We start from the raw sequence: 21,651 nt of genomic DNA, 5'->3' as shown, positions 1-21,651 counted from the left end.
AATGGGAAAAGGTAGTTTAAAAGTGAAAGACTCAAAGAAGGGGATGGTGGCTCCTATAGGTAGGGGACATTCTTGAACAGGTAAAGGCTGTCAATGCTGGGAGCTGCAGTGTTACTGTCACTGTGCTCCAGCATTACTTGCCTTGCTGCGAGTGCTGTACACCTGCAGCCTAGGGGGACCTGAGCAGTTTTCCCTGGCAATGCTCTAAATTTTGATTGAGGTTTATGCTCTTCCAGTAAAAAAAAGTATTCACTGAGACTGAGGATTCAGAGCAAACACTGAGTCTTCCCTGCCAGTCTGAAGAAGTATGTTTTGTGTGTGTAATGTTTGCTGCAGGAAAAGGAGCAAAACGCAATTACATTGTGTTGACACTTGGCATATAAGCGCTTCAGCCTCACCGACAAGGTGAGGTTGGCTGTGGAACGAATGTGCTGGTTTGGTTTAACCTATAGAGTCTGGACCATCACAGCTGTAAATTGGGGTGATGAACTTATCTGAGTCACTACCAGATGTCTTTGTGTTATTATTCCCTGGGTGACAATGGCATGCGAGCAATGTGGAAGGATTCTTTCTTACTTACTCTAGAGCTTTGTGATGGGATAATGTTTATTGTTAAAATAAGCTGTCCTTTTAGGCAAGATAATTGAATAAATGCTGCCTGTTTCCCTAAATTTGCCTAGTGGAGACTTGGTCTGTGCTTGCAATTATTTTAAACCTTGGCATTACTTCTACTGGTTTTCAAAACAAAACAGGATGTGAAATATCCACAGATAATGTCAGAAATCTTTAGTTACACACCTGTGTTTATACCTGACTTCACAGGTTTGAAATGCAGATCCTAATGTTACGTGCTTCAGTGAAGCTCATATTTTGCTGCTTAACCTTCTTTTGATCGCTGAAAAGTCTGATCTTACAGTACTAATGCTAAAGTATACTGATTGTTGCATCCAGAAATTGCATCCATAAGGTTTTCTGCCCTTCTGTCTGGGTTAGCCTTAAAATCCCTCTTGCTCTCATCCTGCCAGCTTTCCCAAGATGAGCTTTCCACCTGAGGTTCAAGGAGCTGGGACCTATTTTACTTCCAACCACACAGCAAGGGGATTCATGGATGGCAGTGCTGTTCACTGTCTGTGCTGGTCAGCTACACATTCACTGGATTGTCTTGATGACTGTTTTTCCAGTTAAGCTTCATTTAAATATGAACAAAACTTCTTTATGAGGAAGTTACTCATGTACTATAATACAATTCCTGGCAGAGCACAGCTACTGTGATAGTGTGGGTTTATTTATATTTTGTATAACAAATTCAAGTATTTTGACTTTAGCTTTAAGCATCCTCATGTTTGAGAAATTGGGAGAAAAACTTCTCTGAACAGTTCAAGAAAAAGTTGGTCCTAATTTGGTAACAAGAAAATTACAGTTCTAGAGTATCCCCCTTAAAGTATTTGTAAGCATAAGAAGCTGCAGGTAGGCTATACTTTTGTGAATTCACCTGAGTGCTGTTTGTTTGGCTTAACCTATAGAGTCTGGACCATCACAGCTGTAAATTGGGGTGATGAACTTATCTGAGTCACTACCAGATGTCTTTGTGTTATTATTCCCTGGGTGACAATGGCATGTGAGCAATGTTTTCCCGTTTTTTTGTTTTTGTTTTTTTTTAGCTAAAAGGTCATGGATATGTTGTACTCTCCATTCTCTCTCTGTTAGTTCTCTGGAGAGAGAATTTTGATTGCATATTTTATTAAAATAGTGCAGATAAGTATAAGTTGAAATGAAAGTTTATATTAGGTCAAAATTAATTATTTAAACAGGCACCTTATACTTGGCATTAGAGGGAAAAAATCTGAAAGCAGATGCGTTACTTGGTCCTTAAGTAAGCACTTAAAAGTTTCATCCCTTGGGTCATACAGATCTGTTATTTTACTGCCTCTAGGAAGAAAATGTTTTTTTGTTAGAGTGTGTGTCTGTAGTAGCAGACTAAGCAAACCTGGGCATCATACTCCACTTCCACACTGTAAGATCAGAAGTTTTAGTCGGAATTGACCAATCATGACATTTTAGGATATTAACAGATGTTCTGACCTTTGTCTTTAAACTGTTCAGCAAGTTACCTGATTTATCTCAACTGAGGGCAAATCGCCTTCACCACATCCTTAGTGAAAAACCCTTGCTAAAGAAGGGATGGAGGAGGGCTTAGCACAGTGCCTTGCAGGGGGAGAGTTCCCCTTGGTTTAACAAATTCTGTCCCTTTTGCAGTTGTGTTGCCTATGAATCCTCTTCTTTGAGGAGAACAGGTCAGGTGGGGCAATGTAATGTTTAAGTCTCGGTAATCAGTGTTGGGGGAAAAAAGTGTCCTCCTAAAGAGCTTAATTCAAAAAGTATTTTATCTTTCTACATATTTTGGGAGAATTAGGAAGTAAAAACATTTTTTAGGTGATTTGTTTCTTCACTTAAATATATAAAAAATAAAAGTGGTAATACTGTAAAAGTGTACTGTTTTGTTAGTCTCCTATTATCTTAGAAGGAAGGTGAAAATAGAGACCCTCTATTTTCACCCTCCTTCTAATATTTTTACTTAGCTTCCCCAATAGCTTCCATTTTGTAAGATGTCATTATGCTTATCTCTATTGCACATCAGCTGCTTGTAATTTCTCCAAACAACACAAGCATCAGAACAAAATTGGTATGTAGTGGAATTTTTATAACAATTTCATCATTTCACAAAGCCACTGCATTATGTGGTTGACAGCAGCTACTCTGTCACTCTTTCACCTTGTTAGAGTTGTAGACAGTAACTAAGGCTTTCAAGGTGTAATAGAAGATTTAGGAAAATGGTGCTGCACTTGCTCTCTTCCTTCATGTAAGAAGGTAGGGCTCTTCACAACTACAGAAGTTGTCCTTTTTCAAGGAGACATGGATTTAAGTTTTGTATAAAAACTAATGGCTTCAACACCTCTACCCTTCATGTCTGCATTTTCTAGAGCAAGTTTTTTGACTATCCCTGGTCAGGGACTGATTGGATTCTGCAAAAGTTGACACCTTTTCTCTCATTCTCTGTGGTTCTTGTCAGCCTTTTGGAGAGCTGTCAGCCCTTGTCAGGGCTTTTTGGAATGTATCTGTGAAATGGCTTCAGGTAGTTTAATTTGGTTTTGACTTCCACGGGCAGTTGGTAGTTCAACACCTGCATGGGGAAGATACAAAGATCTACAACGTGCATGGAAGAAGAAAAGCAGTATGCTGCACCATACTTTACAGATAAACTCTGCTGGCATAGAGTTCTGTCAAAAGCATAGTATCAGCTGAAAAAAATGCATCTATTTTCTTTGTTAATGCTACGTTACTTGTAACAATAGCAGCTGAATGAGATTTTCTTGAAAGTTTGTTTAGTGTTCTTTAATAAGAAAGAATGTTGTACTGTATTTGCCAGACTTGCTTCCTGAAGGATAGCTTAACACTAGAAAGTTTTCTTGTGATGGGAAATAATCAAAATGTGGTTTGTTTGGTTTGGTTCTTTTAATGTTGTATTTCTAGAAGGCTTTTTTTATCATCTGTCAGGTGATTGAATTAAGAATATTTGCTACTTGTTGAGGTACAGAACTTAGCTTAAAAAAATGAAATTCTGGATTGGCCAGTTATCAAAGTTAATGTCAACTAAGTGATCACATACTTGTAGTATATGTTGAATGACCAGAAGTTGTTAAGGTGTTAGGATAAGCATAATGTCTTTTCACTTTTAGCTTTTTCCTGTGCATTTACACATTTTCCAGGTTACAATGTTTTGTATTATGCTCTTCTACTTGCTTAATAAAGGATTTATTACCATAGTCATTGGCTATCATGCAAGCATCAGGCCTTCGTATTATGGCATCTTCTTATATTGGGCTCTCTTGATCAAGATCATAACTTTTTACTTCTGAATTCTGCAAGTTCAGTTATGAGAGGAAACAATCATCTGTCAGTGATTCTTTTGAAATCAGAAGCCATTCTTTCAAATGGTGAAGTGGTGTGTTCATTAGTCCTCACAGAGAAGGAAACAATAAGTGTGTGTTTGAATGTGCAGTAAATGAACTTCCAGACCAGGAGGTTGAAACTTTCCTATGGTAACCTTCAGCCTTACAGGGTTGGGGTTGCTTTTTGTTGTTGCATTGGGTATTTTGGGGAAATGGTTTTATCTATTTGTTTGTTTTTAGATTTAAACCCAGCTTTGAATGTTTAAGATGACTTTTAAATCTGCCGGACTTTCAAGCTTTATTTGTAAATTTTTGAGATGTATTAGGTTCTTTGATAGCTTCAATATATCCATGTCTCTTCACAGGACCCCAGCTGAATGCACAGCTAGAAGGTTGGCTTTCTCAAGTACAGTCCACAAAAAGACCTGCAAGAGCCATTATTGCACCGTAAGTTTGAAACAGAAGTTCAGTATATCAAATACTTGTTTAAATGCTCTTTCTTTTTCTGGTGATTTTGGAAACTGATTAAAGCTAGTATTTAGCTGAAAGAAGGATTGTATGGTTTCTAAACAAGTATTTTGGATATAGCATAGAATGGCAGAAATCTGTGCACATTTGGGTGTATGATTAGCTTGCTTTTGCTGATGGACTCATAATATTTGTTTGTGACCCAGTAAGATGGGTAAGAGTTATATTAATGAGAAAAACAAAACCCCTCCAATAACAGAATAAAAAAACCAACTCCAAAACAAAATAAGCAAAACTGGTGCATCCCACACAGCCCCTAAATAAAATTTAGCAGAGCTTAAAAGCCAAAAGAAATTAAACACTATTCAACTATCCAAAATGGTTTACTTTTGTTTAGTTTGGTTTTGTTCGAGCTATTTGGCCACAGGTAAAATAGAGATCATCTGAACTATTTAGGGAGAATTCAATTTCTCGTAGATAGCTGAGACCTGTAATGACAAAAGTATGTTTGTCATTCCAAGTAATTGAGTTGGAAGGCAACACTGGAAAAAGCACCTTAAATATGATGCTTGTCCTATGCTAACATAGCATTGTCATAATGTTTGAAGTACTACATAATAGTATTGAGTGTGCAGAAGAAATTGTCCCACATCTGCCTTAGTCTTTCTTACAGGAATGTCGAGACCTTTCAGATGCAGATTATGGCGTTTGGTTCTTTTTCCAGAATTGGTGGGGTCTTCCTTTGATCTCACCATGTTTTTTTGTTAACTGTGCCCTTTTTTTACCACCTCTGAAATGGGATATGCTTAATATTTTTGTGGAAGATAGAAGAAGCCTGTAGCAGAGGGAGCATTTCAGCAGACTCTTTTGACGTTGTCTAATAACATACCTGGCCCATTTGTGAGGTTTTGGTCTCATGTTTCCCCCCTTAGCATGTATGTTAGTAGTACCTTTCTGAGCTCTTTACAATGAGTGGGGTAAGTGATGAAGTAAAATCCCAGGGTCATTTTGAAGGTAACTTGCTCCAGGTATCAGTTTGTGGATGAATATAAATGTATCTGAGCATACATACATATAAATACATGTAAAATGCTTCAGTGCTGTCAATGGGAACTTGTATCTTCAAGCATCCTGTATACATCAGGGCTTGCAGCATGCATCATTCTCAGTGTCATTGTGTAAAGCTGTGCTGTGAGCATACTGCTGAGTGACCAGGAGCCATTTTCTGCCACTTTACCTGGGACTCTAGGAATGAATATTCTATGAAATTAATGCTTTTAGCAGTGTAATGTGAATTTTCACTCATTTTCATGGGCTTGAAGAAAATGGGTCTTCAGATTTGAAGGCAATATTTGAAACAACTAGTCAAAACAATTATAAATTGTCTTGGACCACACACAGGAGCAGAGGTTGAGAAGGGACCATGCCAGACTGATGGGAAATGGTGAAGCATGTAGCTTATTCCCTGCAGTAAAAGATAGCATGCTGCCTTCCACTCTTTTCCCTGTGCTTGTTCATTCTGTTGCTAAGTTAGTCTTAATGACAGAGCATTTTTATTCTCTCTTTATCTGCTGTTACATGTAGTTCTCTCTTTGCCAAGACCCCTCTACTGTGATTATATTCACTTACTGGAGTGTAGTTAGAAGAGCTTTCTCCAGTAGTTTGCCACTCCCTTGTTCACTGGCTGCACTGTTAGCATTATCATGAGCTTCTGATAACAGGCAGTTGTGCAGTCTGCATATATCCTTTACAGGTAAGAGAAGGTCCTTTCATCTGGGGATTTCCTGACTGTTCAGTGGTCACTGATAGTTTAACTGATCAATAAATGGTCATTGCCAGTTCTTCAACAAATACATGTCTTGTGTGATCAATACTGCAGCAGCACTTTCTTTCTCTTTCAGAAGTTTTGGATCACTCTTAAAATTTCTAATTCACTGGGGACAAAAAAAGTCCCGAGAGATTAACACTGAATATCAACATATTTAAGATATTAAACAATATGTAAATCCTATCATTTTGTGTACTTTGGTTTGCAGCCATGCAGGATATACCTATTGTGGATCTTGTGCAGCCCATGCTTACAAACAAGTGGATCCCAATATCACGTGAGTATTACAGCTTTCTTTACAGAGCCTGAGACCCTGAGGTTGCAATTCTCTGATAAGTGGAATATTCTTGTTACATTCTTACATCTTGAAGTACTTACATTTTAATTTTGTATTCTTTTTAGCCTTCTATGCATCACTTCTGTTTTAACATCATAAATGTTCAAATTGGATGTTACAAAAGGGGGAAAAAAGGAATATTGTTAAAATAATTGGTAATTAACTACTTACGAGGGAGGGATTAAAGACTTTTCAATTTATTACTGATGTTCCACTGCTTTTATAAAAGCCCAAACTGGTTTTGTTGGGTTTTGTTGGCTTTTGTTTTGGGGTTGGTTTTTTTTTTGTTGTTTTTGTTGGGAGGTTTTGTTTGTTTTATTAAGTCAATTAAAATACTTCACCATAATTCTGCATTGGTTTTTTAGTGCAGGATTATGGGCTGAATACTGCCAGGATTCTCTTCTGTGGTGGAGGAAGTGACCAGTGTGTTTATCAAAGTTAATTGTGCCAATAATTTAAAATGGACTTCTGTTTCTAAGAAGTTTGAAAAAGGAAAAATTAAAAAAAAAAAACAAAAAAACAACCAACCAACATGCTGGTCTGTGTCTGCCTCTGAAAATTTGAATCCAGTTATTTTTGGGTAAAGGAAAATAATTTTTATGTTCTGCTGACTGCAACATTTTTTTTATGACAAAAATTTAAAATGTCCCCAGTGTTTACTCAAAGTATGTATTTTGCAATGATAAGTAAAAACTGGCTAGGCTTACCAGTTGTTCATAAGATAACATGCTGTAATACTCTTCAAAGACAATGGTTTTAGTTCTTTCTAAGCTATTGCAAATGATGTGAAAATAGCTCATGGTATGACAGATAACTAGTTCCTGTAAAATTTCTGGAACAAGCTGTTCCCTGATAAGGAGTTGTTGAACTTGCTGGATCATTTGTGTTTTACTGCATGGGATATTTAGAATTCATCTTTGAGCTAAACTGCTAAATTGCATATTTGAATATTTGTTTTTTATTAGCTTTGCAGGAAGTTTGCGTTTTAGTGTACCTTGTTATAGCACTCCCTGTGTAAGGGATTAAAAAAACCCAAACCCTCAGAACTTTAAATATCTCCCACCCCTTTAATTCAGTGCCAGAAACAAGACTATATAATCCTAAATATGAAAAGCTGAATTGCCTATATTTTTTTTTCACTTTTTCTTTTAAGTCCTGTGGCAGGAGATGCTTACTATCTAACCAAGAGCCAGGAACTGAGGATCTGATGAAATAATGCTGTCATGATGACATGTAAAAGGTTGCAGTATCAGCTAAAGCTATGAATGTTCTGGTCCAAGTCTCTGTTGTTGATCCAACAGCAAAAAACCCATAATATGTAAGAACATAAACCCAGCATTTGAGAAGGACATTAAATTTAATTTAGTGAAACCCAAGTAAGGCTAATCAAGTAAATAAGTGGAAAAACTCTGAGTAGATGATAAACTCATAATTGTTATTTAATCCTGTATTTATTGAAGGTGGTGAGTAGCTGAAGGTTGTGTTGATTCAAGGAGAGAGTTCAAAAATCCATTCTAAGTGGCTGTAACACAGCATTCAGCCTCCAAATGAATGAAGTCTGACAAATTTCTAGCTGATGAGTGCCCACTGATATATAACCTGCTTAAGAGATTTAAGGGTAGAGCATTAATTGAACTGATCTCATGATAATGCCTGACATACCAAGCAAGATTAGGCCATGGATTGATGTGGGGTCTTCCTGACAACAGAGTAAAACTATTGTAGCCATGAGAAAGTACTACTTCTTATGCTTCCATTAACCTTGTTACTCTAAGCTGAGTTGCTGTACAATTGCAGTTGTCTAAATTGTGGCCTTCTGTTAATTGTTGCAGCCGAAAAATTTTCATTCTTGGGCCTTCCCATCACGTGCCCCTCTCCCGATGTGCACTTTCCAGTGTGGACATTTACAGAACACCTCTGTATGACCTTCGAATTGACCAAAAGAGTAAGTGCTTTACAGAGCTTGGACTTCTCTGAGGCTTGGCTATGGACTGTGGTACTGCAGTGCTGGGCACTTTCTTCTTGTTGGGCACTTCCTTGCTCTAAGTGGCGTACAAGTGCGCATCTGGGTTTAGTGCAACAAAAAATGAACTTCTGAATGAGCCTGGTTGTTTCAGACAGGGTCGCATCATAACCATAGTGTTTCTCTTCCTTCTGGCAAGAATTCGAAGTTTTTGCTTATCTTTTCAATTTTGAGTGTGTGCTTCAGGGTTTTAAAACTACAAAAGTATTACAACAAATAATAACTCACTGAACATCTTTTCCATTCTCATGTTAAGTGTTTTGGCTGGAAATAAAGGTTCTTAAGCTGATTTGAGTATGATTCCTGATAAATGAATAACAGAGAAACAAAAAATTGATTTTATTTGGATTGCATGTGACTTTCTAACTTGCTAACTTAGAAACTGTGACTCCATGAAATGCCAGTCTTTTGAACTAAGTGCAATGAAGTTTAATTTGATATTTTGGCTTTTATGTATTTTGAGGTATACCTAAGTGATACAGTGTCTTTTTTCAGAAAGGCTAATTAACACAGATGTGCTGTGTTTCATTGTAACTGTGATTAAGCTAATTCAGGCTTTCTACGTATTGCCTGCAGAATTTCCTTTGCTTTTTGTAGAGCTCCTTTATGGAGTTGAGAAGGAGGCACAGCCCTACATCAAATTCATCATCCAGTGGAGAATTTTCAGAATGTGGAGACGACTGTATGCTCTCAAATACGCTTGAGAGTAGAAAAGATAACTTAGAAATGTGGATTACTTAATCAGTTGTGGCTGTCTCTACATTTCATGATTCAGTCAATAATAAATTCAATTAAATAACAAATCAGCAATTCAATTAAGTAACAAATCAAGCAATAGCTCATCTGATTAATTTTTTTTAAACATATAATGGGCAGTTTATGAAAATAAAAATTCATTGACTAGGCAAATGCATGTATGGTTTCAAATGTTTTATTTGTGAATTAAATTTTGTATCATAACAAAATATTTTTCAATAAACTAGTTAGGTTACTGATTTAACACATTTTTAAAACTGAATCAATTATGTTTATATTTTAATGACTTGAACATAATTTTATTTCTAAATTTATTTAGAAACAAGTGGTTTGTGATGATAGCCCTTGGAGGCAAGTAAGTTTTTACAGTAGGTATGTTCTGATGAAGGTACACTATAGCTTGGTTTTTGCACTTGAAGCAGTTTTCAAAAAAAGTACTAAAACCTGATCTTTAATTCATTTCAGTTTATGCAGAACTGTGGAAGACTGGAATGTTTGAGCGCATGTCCCTACAGACAGATGAAGATGAACACAGTATTGAAATGCATTTGCCTTACACTGCTAAAGCCATGGAAAGGTACTAGGGCTAATTACTTCTGCAATTAGAATGAACATTATGTGCATTAAATGTTTGAGCTGCTGTGAAGTGCAGTAGGAAATAATAATACATTTTATGGCATAGAAGACCCTTATGGTGTATATAATGCTCATACTTCCCTGTCCCCTGATAAAAATTTTGGTAAGGAGAGGGTCAAAGACTAGGATAAGTTGCTGTAATTGAAACTGTGAGCAAAGCAAACACCTAAACAATGAAGTTATAACACCTCTTATAAACAGATTTACTTAATAGAATTAATATTAGATATGCTTTCATGAACTTTTTTCAATAGCTGATTTTCCCCCCACTTTTCAAGGCATCTCTGAAAGAAGTTCCTATAGTTTTCTGTGGGATTTTAAGTTTGTTCAGAGCCTTAATACTAATTTTGAAATCAGGCATATGTTTATAGCTGCTGTTTCAGATGTTTTCTTTAAATAAAAATTTTCAATCTGTGTTGGGGTTTCTTCCCTAAGATGTGCCCCATCCCTTTTTTTGTTTAAATTTCCATTGTATTTTGAATTTTACCTAGAGTGTCAGTATATACCTGGGTACTGTGTTGAGCATTTTCATATAAGTTTCATTTACTTGGAGAATTCCCAACATGCAGCATCTATACAGGGAAAATTTAATTCTTACTTCATTGCTGATTTCACTGTCTTTTCTTTTTGTTTGTCTGGTATTTTTACTTTGCAGCAGAGAGAAATACTGGTTTTGGGGGTGTATGTTTTCTGAAATTGAAGTACTTTGAAGTTCTAAAACAACATCCTAGTATGACCTTTGCAAAATGCTATCTTCAAATAATAGCAACCTTTTAAACCATTCTGCAGTTTCAGTTAGCAAGCCCTGAAAAAGCTTCAGATGTTACTTGAATTACAACCTTTTTTCTTTTGCTTATAAGCCATAAGGATGAGTTTACTATTATTCCTGTGTTGGTCGGAGCACTGAGTGAGTCAAAAGAGCAGGAATTTGGAAAACTCTTCAGTAAATACCTAGCTGATCCTAGTAATCTCTTTGTGGTTTCTTCTGACTTTTGCCATTGGGGTAAGTTCCATATCTCATTATAAGAGTATATTGAATATTTTGTAGCTCTTTTCAAATAATGTATTTTATTAAACATTCAACATTCTAACTTCTGGTAAATTCATTTTTGCAACTTAAATGCCTTCATAAAGTTAAAGAAGTCTTTAAAATCTGGAATAATAGGTAAAAAATATTAATGTGGTAATGTGTTTTCAGTGTAGTGGAGGAAATAAGTGGTGATTTTTATACATCTCTTTACTGTTGCAATGAAATAATTGTCTGAAGTTGCTTGCTCTTTTTACTCTTCTTTTAAGCACCTCAAAACAACTTTCAAAATGAATTAGCCGAAAATTCACTGGGCATGGCCACATTCCTCTGACAGAAATAAGTTTTGTATGTTTTACTGCTGGGTAAGATAGCAGATGGATTATTTATTCCAATTCACCGGTGCTGCCCCAGTTCATCTTGGTGACAGAGCTACAAAGACTCCAGAAGCCTTGACTTCTGCCCTGCTTTATAGTTTTATTTTTCTTTGAAGTGTAATAGTAGCTGGAAAAGGGACTGCTTCAGAAAGATATGTGACACAACAGACCTTCTTCCTTTTTTTCCATTGTCATCTTTGCTCAGCTTAATTAAGTGCATGTTTCACTCATCTTTGAAGTGGAGTAGGTGGAAGGTGTATATAAGAATGACCTGGTCCTGTTGTGGCTAATGACCCATCTAGAACTGCTCATTGAATTATCATGAATTTTTTCTTTTAACCTTCATTTACTGTGGGTATTGTTGTGCAAGCAGAAGTAGCCTGACTTTGTCAAGAGGGATAGCAAAATGAAATGTTGCTTTACTTCTTAATTTACAGAATTGGATTCTAAGGCAATAAGAGGCAGTTAGTGATACTTCAGTGTCAGTTCTGCATAGTCGATTTCTCTTTAGGAATATAGCCACCCATCATGTATTTTTTTCCTTTATTTCTGGGCTGCTACTTTATGATTGCCCTAGAATTTCCTCAATGGAGCTAAAAAGTATAAAATAAATGAAGATTACTACTTTATAAGTATTATACTTTCAAATATTTAGTAGGTATTAGGGAGTGGTTTAGCTACAATTTTTCCCTTTTTTATTTTATACGTGATTTTTGTTTCAAGGTCAGAGGTTCCGTTACAGTTACTATGATGAATCCCAAGGAGAAATTTATAGATCCATTGAGCACCTAGATAAAATGGTAAGTTTTCAGATTTGGTGGAACTAACTAACAAATTTCTCCTGTACATTCCATTTCTTTGAACACTTGAGAAATTTTTCTAACAAGATATTATAGATTAGCTATTTTATTGAATGTATAATTTTCCTTTGTTTACCACAGTAAGAATTTAGCTGTTGGTTTTAGCTGGTATCCTCCATTTTGCTGACTGCACACAATTATATTGTGGGTATGAATTAGTAAGCATAATTAATGAAGAAAAAAACGCATGTTCACCTACCTAAAATGCCCTGATGTAATGTAATTTCTGTCTACATACCCTCTTCTGTTTTTGAAAAGCAATAAGAATTATGCATGGGAAATTGTGGTAGTTCCAGCTTCATTGCTGTGATACCTGTATATAGGAACAGCATTGTGATTATGCAAAGGTTTCAGCAACATCCATTTGGAAGAGGAAAGGCTGTAGGGCATTGCACTGGTCAGGGAAATGAAAGCCACTGTTTCCTTGGGAGTAGCCTTCCCCCTGCCCCTTACTCTGTAGTAGGTGGTGGGGAAAAGCAGTACACCATGCTTCATTTGGGGTTTGGCCAAAGGCTGAAAGCAATGTTAAATCCATAAAGGTCCAATGCCAGTTCTGTTGCATTTTCTTTGCAGTCAGAGGAGCCAAGGATTTTTTTAAACATAAGAAAACACCAACAACTTAATGTTCAAGTCTATACTTAAGGCACAGATTAGAAGTAATTCTTCTGGAAATACGTAACCATAAAATTTGTTTTACAACTGTTTGCATCATTTATGTAACTTCTGTAGAATCTGTTAGAACAGAGAGCTGTTCTTATTCATGGTATGTTAATTTTTTCCTTATCTTGAAGGAATAAATCCTATCTGTTGGAGACATCTCTAGACTTTCTTGCCTTGTGTATACAAATTAACCTCTTTGTTTTGCTACTATTCATCACTGGAATAGAAATAATAACAGTAAATAATCTGCCTTCATTCTGTTTATCCCATTTTTAATAATTCTTGTAGTCAGTTGAGAGGCTTCTATATCAAGAAGAGTGTTTTTCTACAGAATCCCAGCATCGGTAGCTTTGAGTGTTTTTGCAGGAGAGCAGATTATGGTGCATTAGCAAACATTAGTTTCCCCTTGTTAATTTCTGTGGTGAAAGCTTGAAGAAAGACTGGACTTTGGCATTTAATTACTCTTAGGGAATACATTGCTGCCCCATCTCTTCCTTTTGGTCATTATTCAGCTAAATGGAAGTGACATTTTTTGTAACATGGAAAATCATGTCTACTGTGTAATAACTATGAAAATACTTTTTCAATCTGAAGTTTAACTGAAAACTAAACATGCTGCTGTATAGCAGCCATACTATGGTTATTTTTTGCTTTTTTTGTATCATGCCATATCTGACCACATGACTCCATATTCAGATGCTATGTGGAGGAGGTTTTGTTTTGGGTGATTTTCAGAGATATCTTATTGGCAATATCACAATGATCTCCCTGTCACATTTTTCCAGTTTTTGGAAGTTTGTTCAATTTTATGTCTCACTTGGCTACTTCTTATTTCCTTAGAGATAAGTATTGGATTTTTTCATGTGATTTGACGTACTAAACAAACTTGTACTGTTGTAAGCAGTAGGCCTCTACACAGACAAAACAGCATTAAGATAGAGACAAAACTGTGCTAAAACTGGCTTCATTTTATTGGGCCTAACTAGGAAAGCAGTTGGCAGAGCACATTGTGGGCAGGAAGGTATTCTGGGGCAAGATGAAATCAATTTTCCTTAGAAATGCCTTTGTGAGAGGATGATGGCCTCTTCCTTAATTGGACTGGACCTTACATATAGATGCATTTTCTCACCTAGTGCATGAAAACTGCTGAATACTTTGGGCATTGAAGTTAAGAGCCATTAGGCTCCAGCATAAAACAAATACAGAGTAGTAAATATTGCTGGGCAGACATCAGTTTCTCCATGGTAATTGTTGATCTGACCACTGTCACCACAGCCTACTTTGTGATGTAATGGCAAAAGGAGGGAAATAGCCTTGTGGTTAGAAGGGTACCTTAGGGGAATAATCCTCAAATTAGGAGCTGTAGCTGAGCAGCTGATGTGCAATAGTTTATATACCATAACCTGAAACACACTATCTTTTTGCATATAAGTGGGGGAATATTTTGTAAGACATTGTTGAAGAGTAATTGTTTTTGATTGACTAGACAGAAAATGCTCACTTCAATCTTCACTGCTACATTGCTCATTTTATAGGAGCATAAATTTGGTATGGGATACTTAATGCCTCACTGGAGTCAATGGGGGGATTGTGGTGCCCTGAATGCTGATGGGGGAAAATGCAGGCACTGACAAGTGCTGTGCAAGAATAGCCAGTACTTGGTCCAGGAAAATGCTCAGCACCCATTGGCTTCTCAGGTACCTCTAATGACCTGCTGAATTCTGGTGGCTTCTGCAGTGCTGCTGCAGTGAGCCAGGACCTTCCATAGTGCTCCAGCCTGGGAAGGCTTCTTAGGCTGGGCATAATGTAAGATTGAGTCTCTGCCTGGATGCACAAGTCCCTGTTCTCTTCTTCTGTGCCTCGACAGTAATTTTCCTGGTGATTGTTTGTCATGTAGGCTGAGTGACTCACACATGCAAAGATAGTTGGGCTGGATAGTACTAAGACCAAGTCTTGTTTCCACTTCCATTAGAGTGCAATTAGTTTAGATATTGAAGTGTGACAAAACAGCTGAAATAACTGATAACAGACTTTACATGACCAGCCAAACAAAGCATTATTGGCATATAGTATAAAATGAGCCTGTTGGTTGTTGGATTGGGTTTTTGTTTGTTTGTTTTGGGATATATGTGTGGGGTTGTTATTTTTAAAGTTTTTTTGTAGGCTTGTAGATACTTGATCCTATTAAGGAATATTATTTGAAAATGTAATTTTGTAATCATGTTAAGTGCACTGTGCTAGGATATTGTAGATGCCATTAACAGTATCTGGGTAACTAAGGTATGCAATTTCTACCTGATGCCATAATGACTATGTGATAAACAGTGAAACTGTGCTTACACTTGTACCATGTGGGTTTTATGTGTTTTAACTCTGTTCTAAGCCATGCCTAGCTGAGTTGTTTCAAATACTGAAAATTATTAGCTTCATATACCTCTGCTTTTTGTAAAACACAACCTGGCAAAAATGTTTCCTTTGTTCCTCAACACCATTTTAGACTGAGAAACAAGGTTGATAGTCTTTGTTCCTCTGCCACAATGATTTTTAAATCCAAAAGATTGAAGAGTTCAGTACAACCTAATGCTTATAGGACATCTGTTTGTACCAATTCCCTATAGATTTTCTCCAGCCTCTGATGTATGGAACTCCGTTAGCATTTTCTGGGATGAGCTGCATAGCTGTAAATGTTTTGCAGTGCTGAACTGTGCATTGAAATAAGCTTACTTGGCATTCTCATAAATCCATGTCCATTCATTTGAGACAAATGCTCAAATGCCTCTGCCCAGTATGTTCCAGTGATTTACAGCTGTAAAGTGAGTCTCTCAATGGAGCAGCTATTTTCATGTTTTTAAAAGGTCATGAAAGGGTTTTACAAAAAGGTAAAATATATTCTCATGAGCTGTTCAGTATCTAAGTAAGTGCCTTATGCATCTTTAGTTTCACTTGAGTATTTAGTCAAGTTTAGTTCTGCTTTCTTTAGCTGTGTATTGACATGTACAATCTACAAGGAAATGGATGGTTGAAAGATATGCTTTGGAAACTTTGGAAATGCAACGGTGTCTATGTAATCACTGCTAGTTAGAGAATAGCTACCATTATTTTTTTTGGCACTCATTTAGGCTCTGTAGATCTGGAGTGATTAACAGCTGAAATTACTGGCCAGGGGTCCAAACACTCTCTCCATGACTCCAGAAAAACTGAGTTCTTACCACCAATTGGCCAACTTAGCTTGGTTTTGTTTTTCCACAAAACGTGTTTCTTTATGAATTCATCATATGTCTGTTTCTGTTTAAAAGTACACAAGGGTTGTGGTTATTGTTGCTGTTAGTAATTCTCCCAGCTCTCCTGGGAATCTTCTGCTCCTCCATTGTAAGCTGGGATCCAGCCTGAATAATTAGCTGATATGTGCCAGATCAGCCAACGCCCTTGCAGAGTGTTGTGGAAAATTCACTCTCGAGGTGGAGACTTCAGACTGACTGCTTCCTGCATTGTGGCTTCTCCTTTTATCACCCAAAAGCAGGGGAAAGAGCTGGAACAAATGCAGGAATCATAGAAGAAATTTTCTCCTTTTCTGGTATCAACCTCCAGTTATTCCCATATATATATTTTTTTTCTAGTCTCTAAGAAAGAACTTATTGTTTCACCAAAAGAAGCAGCATAACTATGTATTTTATTGAGTTAGTGAGTGTCTGGAGCTTATTTCCCTGGTGAAGGGAATAATTTTCAGAGAAAGGAGAAAAAGATGAGGATGGAGTCTAATACAGGCCAAAGAGCAAACCCGTGATAAAACTGAGACAATAATTGATTTAGACTTGTTTCTATACTAGTTTCATAGTGTTTGATCTGCTTTATGGGATGGGATAAGAGTAGACTGTATCTGGAATTGTAGGATTCTTTTTGCTTTTAAGAATGCAAATGTTTGTATATGTGTAAGATTTTGTTTTCCACATGTGTGCTGGTATTCTCAGCATGACTTCATGGGATCATGGGTCTCACTCTTCTTGGAGGAAGGAATGTATACGTGTGACTTTCTCCTGGAAAGTGGAAGCACCACCTGCTGGTTCTTACATTTTTGTTGTGCACCACCTTGATAGTGCTTTAGAGATTTCCTGGATCTGGTTTTTATGCTCTGAGCAAATGGCCAGGCCATGCCCAGATCAACTGCCTTGCATGCCTGGTGTGTCCAGGATACATCACACTTGTTAAGCATGTGAATTGCACATGGATAGTGTTTGTTTTATCTAGGGTTTTTGGACATCTGGAAGTCCCAGACAAGTGCTTGGCCCTGAACTTTGTTACCAGGGAGAGCAGATGGAGGCACAACTTCTTCCTGCTTTGCCCTTTTAGTAAATTTGTCTGGTTATAGCTGTACCAAATCTTATGGAAGTAAAGCAGTCTTGGATGGTGGGGATCAACTAGTCTTCAGAACTTTTTTAATGTGAACTTCACAGATCTGTGGATTAATGACAACTCTGGAACAGGTCCTGCACTTTTAGTTTGGCAAGGAATGGAAACAAGATGACTACAAGCTAGAGCTCACATGCTGAGATTCCTTTGATATCCTTGGTACAAAGTAGAGGGTTTTTCCTCCTGCTCTGTTGTAACAAATAGATGATGTATAAACACCTTCCTGTGAATGTGTAATGTAATTATTGCTATCAATTTTTTTTCAGGGTATGAGCATTATAGAGCAGCTAGATCCTGTATCTTTTAGCAATTACTTGAAGAAATACCATAATACAATATGTGGAAGACATCCTATTGGAGTGCTATTAAATGTAAGTAACTTGATTTATTGAAGAATGCGGCTTCTGGGAAAATGCTTGCATTTGTAAAACACAATACTGCTGCAGTATTCCTTAGTTCTAAAATGTTAAGCCTTGAATTAATTTATTTTTAAGTGTTCTCAATTTGGTCTCTGATTTTCGTGTCTTGCATGTAGACAAATGTAAGCTCTTGAAAGGACTGAGGGTTTTCTGTTCCCTAAGGGAGATGAGATATCACATTCCTTTTGAATTTCAATGAAATGCAATCATTCACTTTCTCTTGGCCCTAAATTAATGAACAAATTAATCCATCTCCCTGAAGAAGTATGTACTTTTTTGAATCAGCACTTATGAACGTGTATTTATTTTCTCTATATTGCTATTAGCTAGCTGTTGTGAGTGCCTTGTGATGTCTGGCAGTGGTTTTGAGTTTTGAAAATATGGTGAGAGATATACTTACAGAGGCTTAGTGCAGAACACCATTGACTCACAAATTAACAGCAGTTAGAATTCAGATTACTTTCTGATTACCATATTCTGCTTTGCTGATGCAGTGCAAACATAAGCCTGGCTTAACTTAGTTGTCTAAATTTGGTTGCAGCTGCTTTACAGCAGTGGTGGAGTGCTGCAGATTTGTCATATTGCTTGAGTGAATCTCACTGTATTTTTACTGTAATTCAATGAAACAGGAAGCATGTTATTTTTTTTAATAGGGAAAACTTAATTCACTGGGAATGTAGTCTGAATGGAGAACGTAGAAAGGAACCTTTTAAAGTGGAGTCCATAAAAGTTTGTATGAACATTATCAATACTAGTGATGCATGTAGCAAAGTTCAGTACTATGACAATTCTGCAAATATACCGAACTCTTACCCTCAGATAATTGTTAGTTTTGCAGTGAATCACAGCTAAGTTCTGTTCATTCACTTTTGCTAATTGTCATGCTTTAATAAATTATCTTTGTACCTCCCTTCTCCTTGATGGAAGAAATAGAATCTGAAAAGTGTTAATAGTGTTGGGCTTCTTTCTGTTGCATCTGTGTTTCTGTATAAATTCCCCAATGTACTGAAAGCATTGTTTCTAAAAGAGGTATCCTGGAAGGTTCAGTGTTGCTTTAGAGAACTGCACGGATGTACACGGTTTAGTGGGGGAAGTGTCAGTGAACGAAAGAGCACAGAAATAGGCTACATCCTCTAGTTACTGGGAGCTGCTTATATCATGAGCTTGTGAGAGATGGTGCAAGGACCTTTGAGACCTAGGAAATGTAATTTCACTGATACCTTTTTTTAAACAGCTCTTTTTCTCTCCTCAGGCTATCAATGAGCTCCAGAAGAATGGAATGAATATGAGCTTTTCATTTTTGAATTATGCTCAGTCGAGCCAGTGTCGAAACTGGCAAGACAGCTCAGTGAGTTATGCAGCTGGAGCACTTATGGTCCACTGAACTGCTGAATGCTCAGGGATGGCACCTGCACACACTCTGTATTCGGGGTCCCAGCCTAGCCCTTACAAAGATACAGTCCCTGGTCTTTGGGTATACTGAAACCTCAAACTAATAGAACTCTGTTCTTTTCTAGTAGGTGTAGTCCTTCCTTAGTTTCAACTCATTTAAAAATGCTTTCTTGTTTAGGACAATGGAAGGAAGACTGGTATCTAAGCTTTTTGTGAGAGTTGTTTTTTTTCTATATGATAATGGCTATGAAGGCATGGTGGTAGACTGTCCTTAAAAATACGACATGTAAAGCATTTACCATATCCTAAATTTGCACTCTTTGCAGACCTGTGCACATATACTCAGCTTTCAGAATAGTTTTGCAAGTTGTAAACGGAAAAAGGGGGGAAAAGGGGGTGGAAGCTTTTTAATAAAAGAAAAAAAGGAAAACAACGCATTTATAAATGATTCTGTATTAGAATATAATAAAACTCCAGTATAGTCAGTTACTACCCGTGATGTACAACAGATATCTTCTATTTTAGTTGCTAATAAAGGGCTACACAAACCAAAATAGTCTGATTTAAACTTATTGCTTTGTGTTCTGTATGTGGCTGCTTGTCATTAACATTTTTTATCCTCAGTTCTTATGCTTGATAATTTAGCCATTCTGTAAAATATTTCAGAATGTATTTTGTATTCAACATCTTTTGACAACGTCATTTACAGATTTTTATCTTAAACCTGCACTATGAGTTCAGCTGTGCAAAAGAATTTGGAAAACTTTTTGTATAGTCTAATCTTTTTTGTTTCACAAACAATCTATGAAGTAGTATCTTTTAGTATATGATACAAATTTGTATCAGCAATACACTTTTAATGATTTTTATGCTCAGTTTGATTATTCAAATGAAACAGACAAAGTATTTTTGTTTGAAGTTACTAAAAATTGAAAACAAGCAGTAGCTTGAAAATGATAATTTTTAGAGTATATATCTGGCATTTATAGGCCACAGAAGCCATACAGTGCTAATCTCAAGCAATTATTCCTCAGAGGTTATTTGGAAGGGGAAGGTAAGGCTCTCTCTTTCTCCCCATTTTTATTTTTTATTCTTTGACTGTGGGTAGAATTGTTTTTTAAACATCCCATGTTAAAAGTTCTTGAACTTTCTTGCAGCCAAAATAATGATGTAATTATTTCAGTTGTCATTCCCAAAGACTTCCTTTTGTTCTAATAAGAAATGCAAAGTAGGATGCAGTATTGGCTCATTATCTAAATGGAGATTTCATTCCTTGATATTTCACCTGCTATCAAGAAACCTCCTGGTACATTCAGCTTTTCTAAGTGGCAGAGGGGAATTTCAGAATTAAATTTAAATTATCTCTGAAAGTTGTGGGAATTGCTGCATGCAAAGTCTTAGCTGAAAGCATACCAGACATCTTGTTAATTTCTATTAAAATACCCTCTGCTTGCATCACTTCTATTTATCTTATCACAGTTGGGCACCATTTTAATAATAGCAGGTGAATGCTCCATTTATAAAATGAACTACTTTGCAGATGTTCAAAATCCATCCCAAATGCCAAACTCCTGTGCATGCCTGTTCTTTAAGTTGCCTTACTGCTCTGCCTTGTTCTTGGAAAGTCTCAGCAGCAGACAGGGAAAACAACTTTCAGATTACTGTTGACAGACCAGCAAGAGGGCTGTGCAGGTAAAACTGAATTGGTAGCCAGTCTTTGTAAATACTTGTGTGACTGTGCCTTATGAACAAAGTAGTTTGATCATGAAGGTTGTTTAAAAAATCCTTGGTGAATACAAGTTTAATTAGGGCTTGGGTTTCTTTCAGTCTTACGTCAAATGCTTAACATCATTATTGAAACATACAGTTAATTGGAACATTTAAGTATATACTTTCTCCCTAAGGTAAACATAGTAATTAGCTTCTGAATACAAATGCCTAAGTTGCATCTTAGTTCTGTAAGATAGTTGTAATGAAAAAAGCCCATAACTGGAAGAGCTTTGAGGAAATTGGTCAGCCATTTTGCTCAGCATAATGTTATTAAATATCTTATCTTGAAAACACTTCACATGTAAATTGTATAATGTATTTCAAAATAAAGTTTCTAATTAAAATGGGAATTTCTGTGCCTACTAGTAATAACCAGCAATGACAGTTCAGAAATCCTCCACTCAGAGAGAATTTAAAGCTTTGTGAAACCTGTTGTAACTCAAAAAGCCTTTGTAAAAGCTTTTTTTTTTTTAAGCAGGAAATACCTGATTTCAAAAGAACTCACTTTTTTTTTTTTTTCCCCTTTTGGTGGGCTTGGAAGGAGTTGGTTTCAGTGCTCTGTTTCCTGGTGTGTTTAAGATGTGTCAGGAGGAAAAGCAGAATCTTCTGAAAAATCTTCACTCAAGACTGTTAATTCATTATTTTAGCTATACCACACATTTTATTCTAATTTAAATGTACATTTGTATATAGCAAGTTGGAACAAAAAGTTCTGATGTAGACAATACTGAATATTAAGTC

General features: G+C 36.5%; 1 protein-coding gene across 1 annotated transcript in view; it reads left to right on the top strand.

Moving 5' to 3' along the window:
• The window catches only part of MEMO1 (mediator of cell motility 1), a 29,113-nt gene extending 7,853 nt beyond the window's left edge, over positions 1-21,260 (top strand). The window contains exons 2-9 of the mRNA XM_036380151.2: positions 4,316-4,397; positions 6,455-6,523; positions 8,416-8,528; positions 9,828-9,939; positions 10,859-11,001; positions 12,126-12,202; positions 17,596-17,700; positions 19,001-21,260. Of these exons, the coding sequence (XP_036236044.1) occupies positions 4,316-4,397; positions 6,455-6,523; positions 8,416-8,528; positions 9,828-9,939; positions 10,859-11,001; positions 12,126-12,202; positions 17,596-17,700; positions 19,001-19,132 (833 nt within the window). The 3' untranslated portion in view covers positions 19,133-21,260. The remainder of the gene's footprint in view (positions 1-4,315; positions 4,398-6,454; positions 6,524-8,415; positions 8,529-9,827; positions 9,940-10,858; positions 11,002-12,125; positions 12,203-17,595; positions 17,701-19,000) is intronic.
• The last annotated feature ends 391 nt before the right edge of the window (positions 21,261-21,651 follow it).

This window comes from Molothrus ater, chromosome 3, assembly GCF_012460135.2.
Source record: "Molothrus ater isolate BHLD 08-10-18 breed brown headed cowbird chromosome 3, BPBGC_Mater_1.1, whole genome shotgun sequence".
NCBI classification, from domain to species: Eukaryota; Metazoa; Chordata; class Aves; order Passeriformes; family Icteridae; genus Molothrus; species Molothrus ater.
This window is presented reverse-complemented; position numbering and strand designations above follow the sequence as displayed.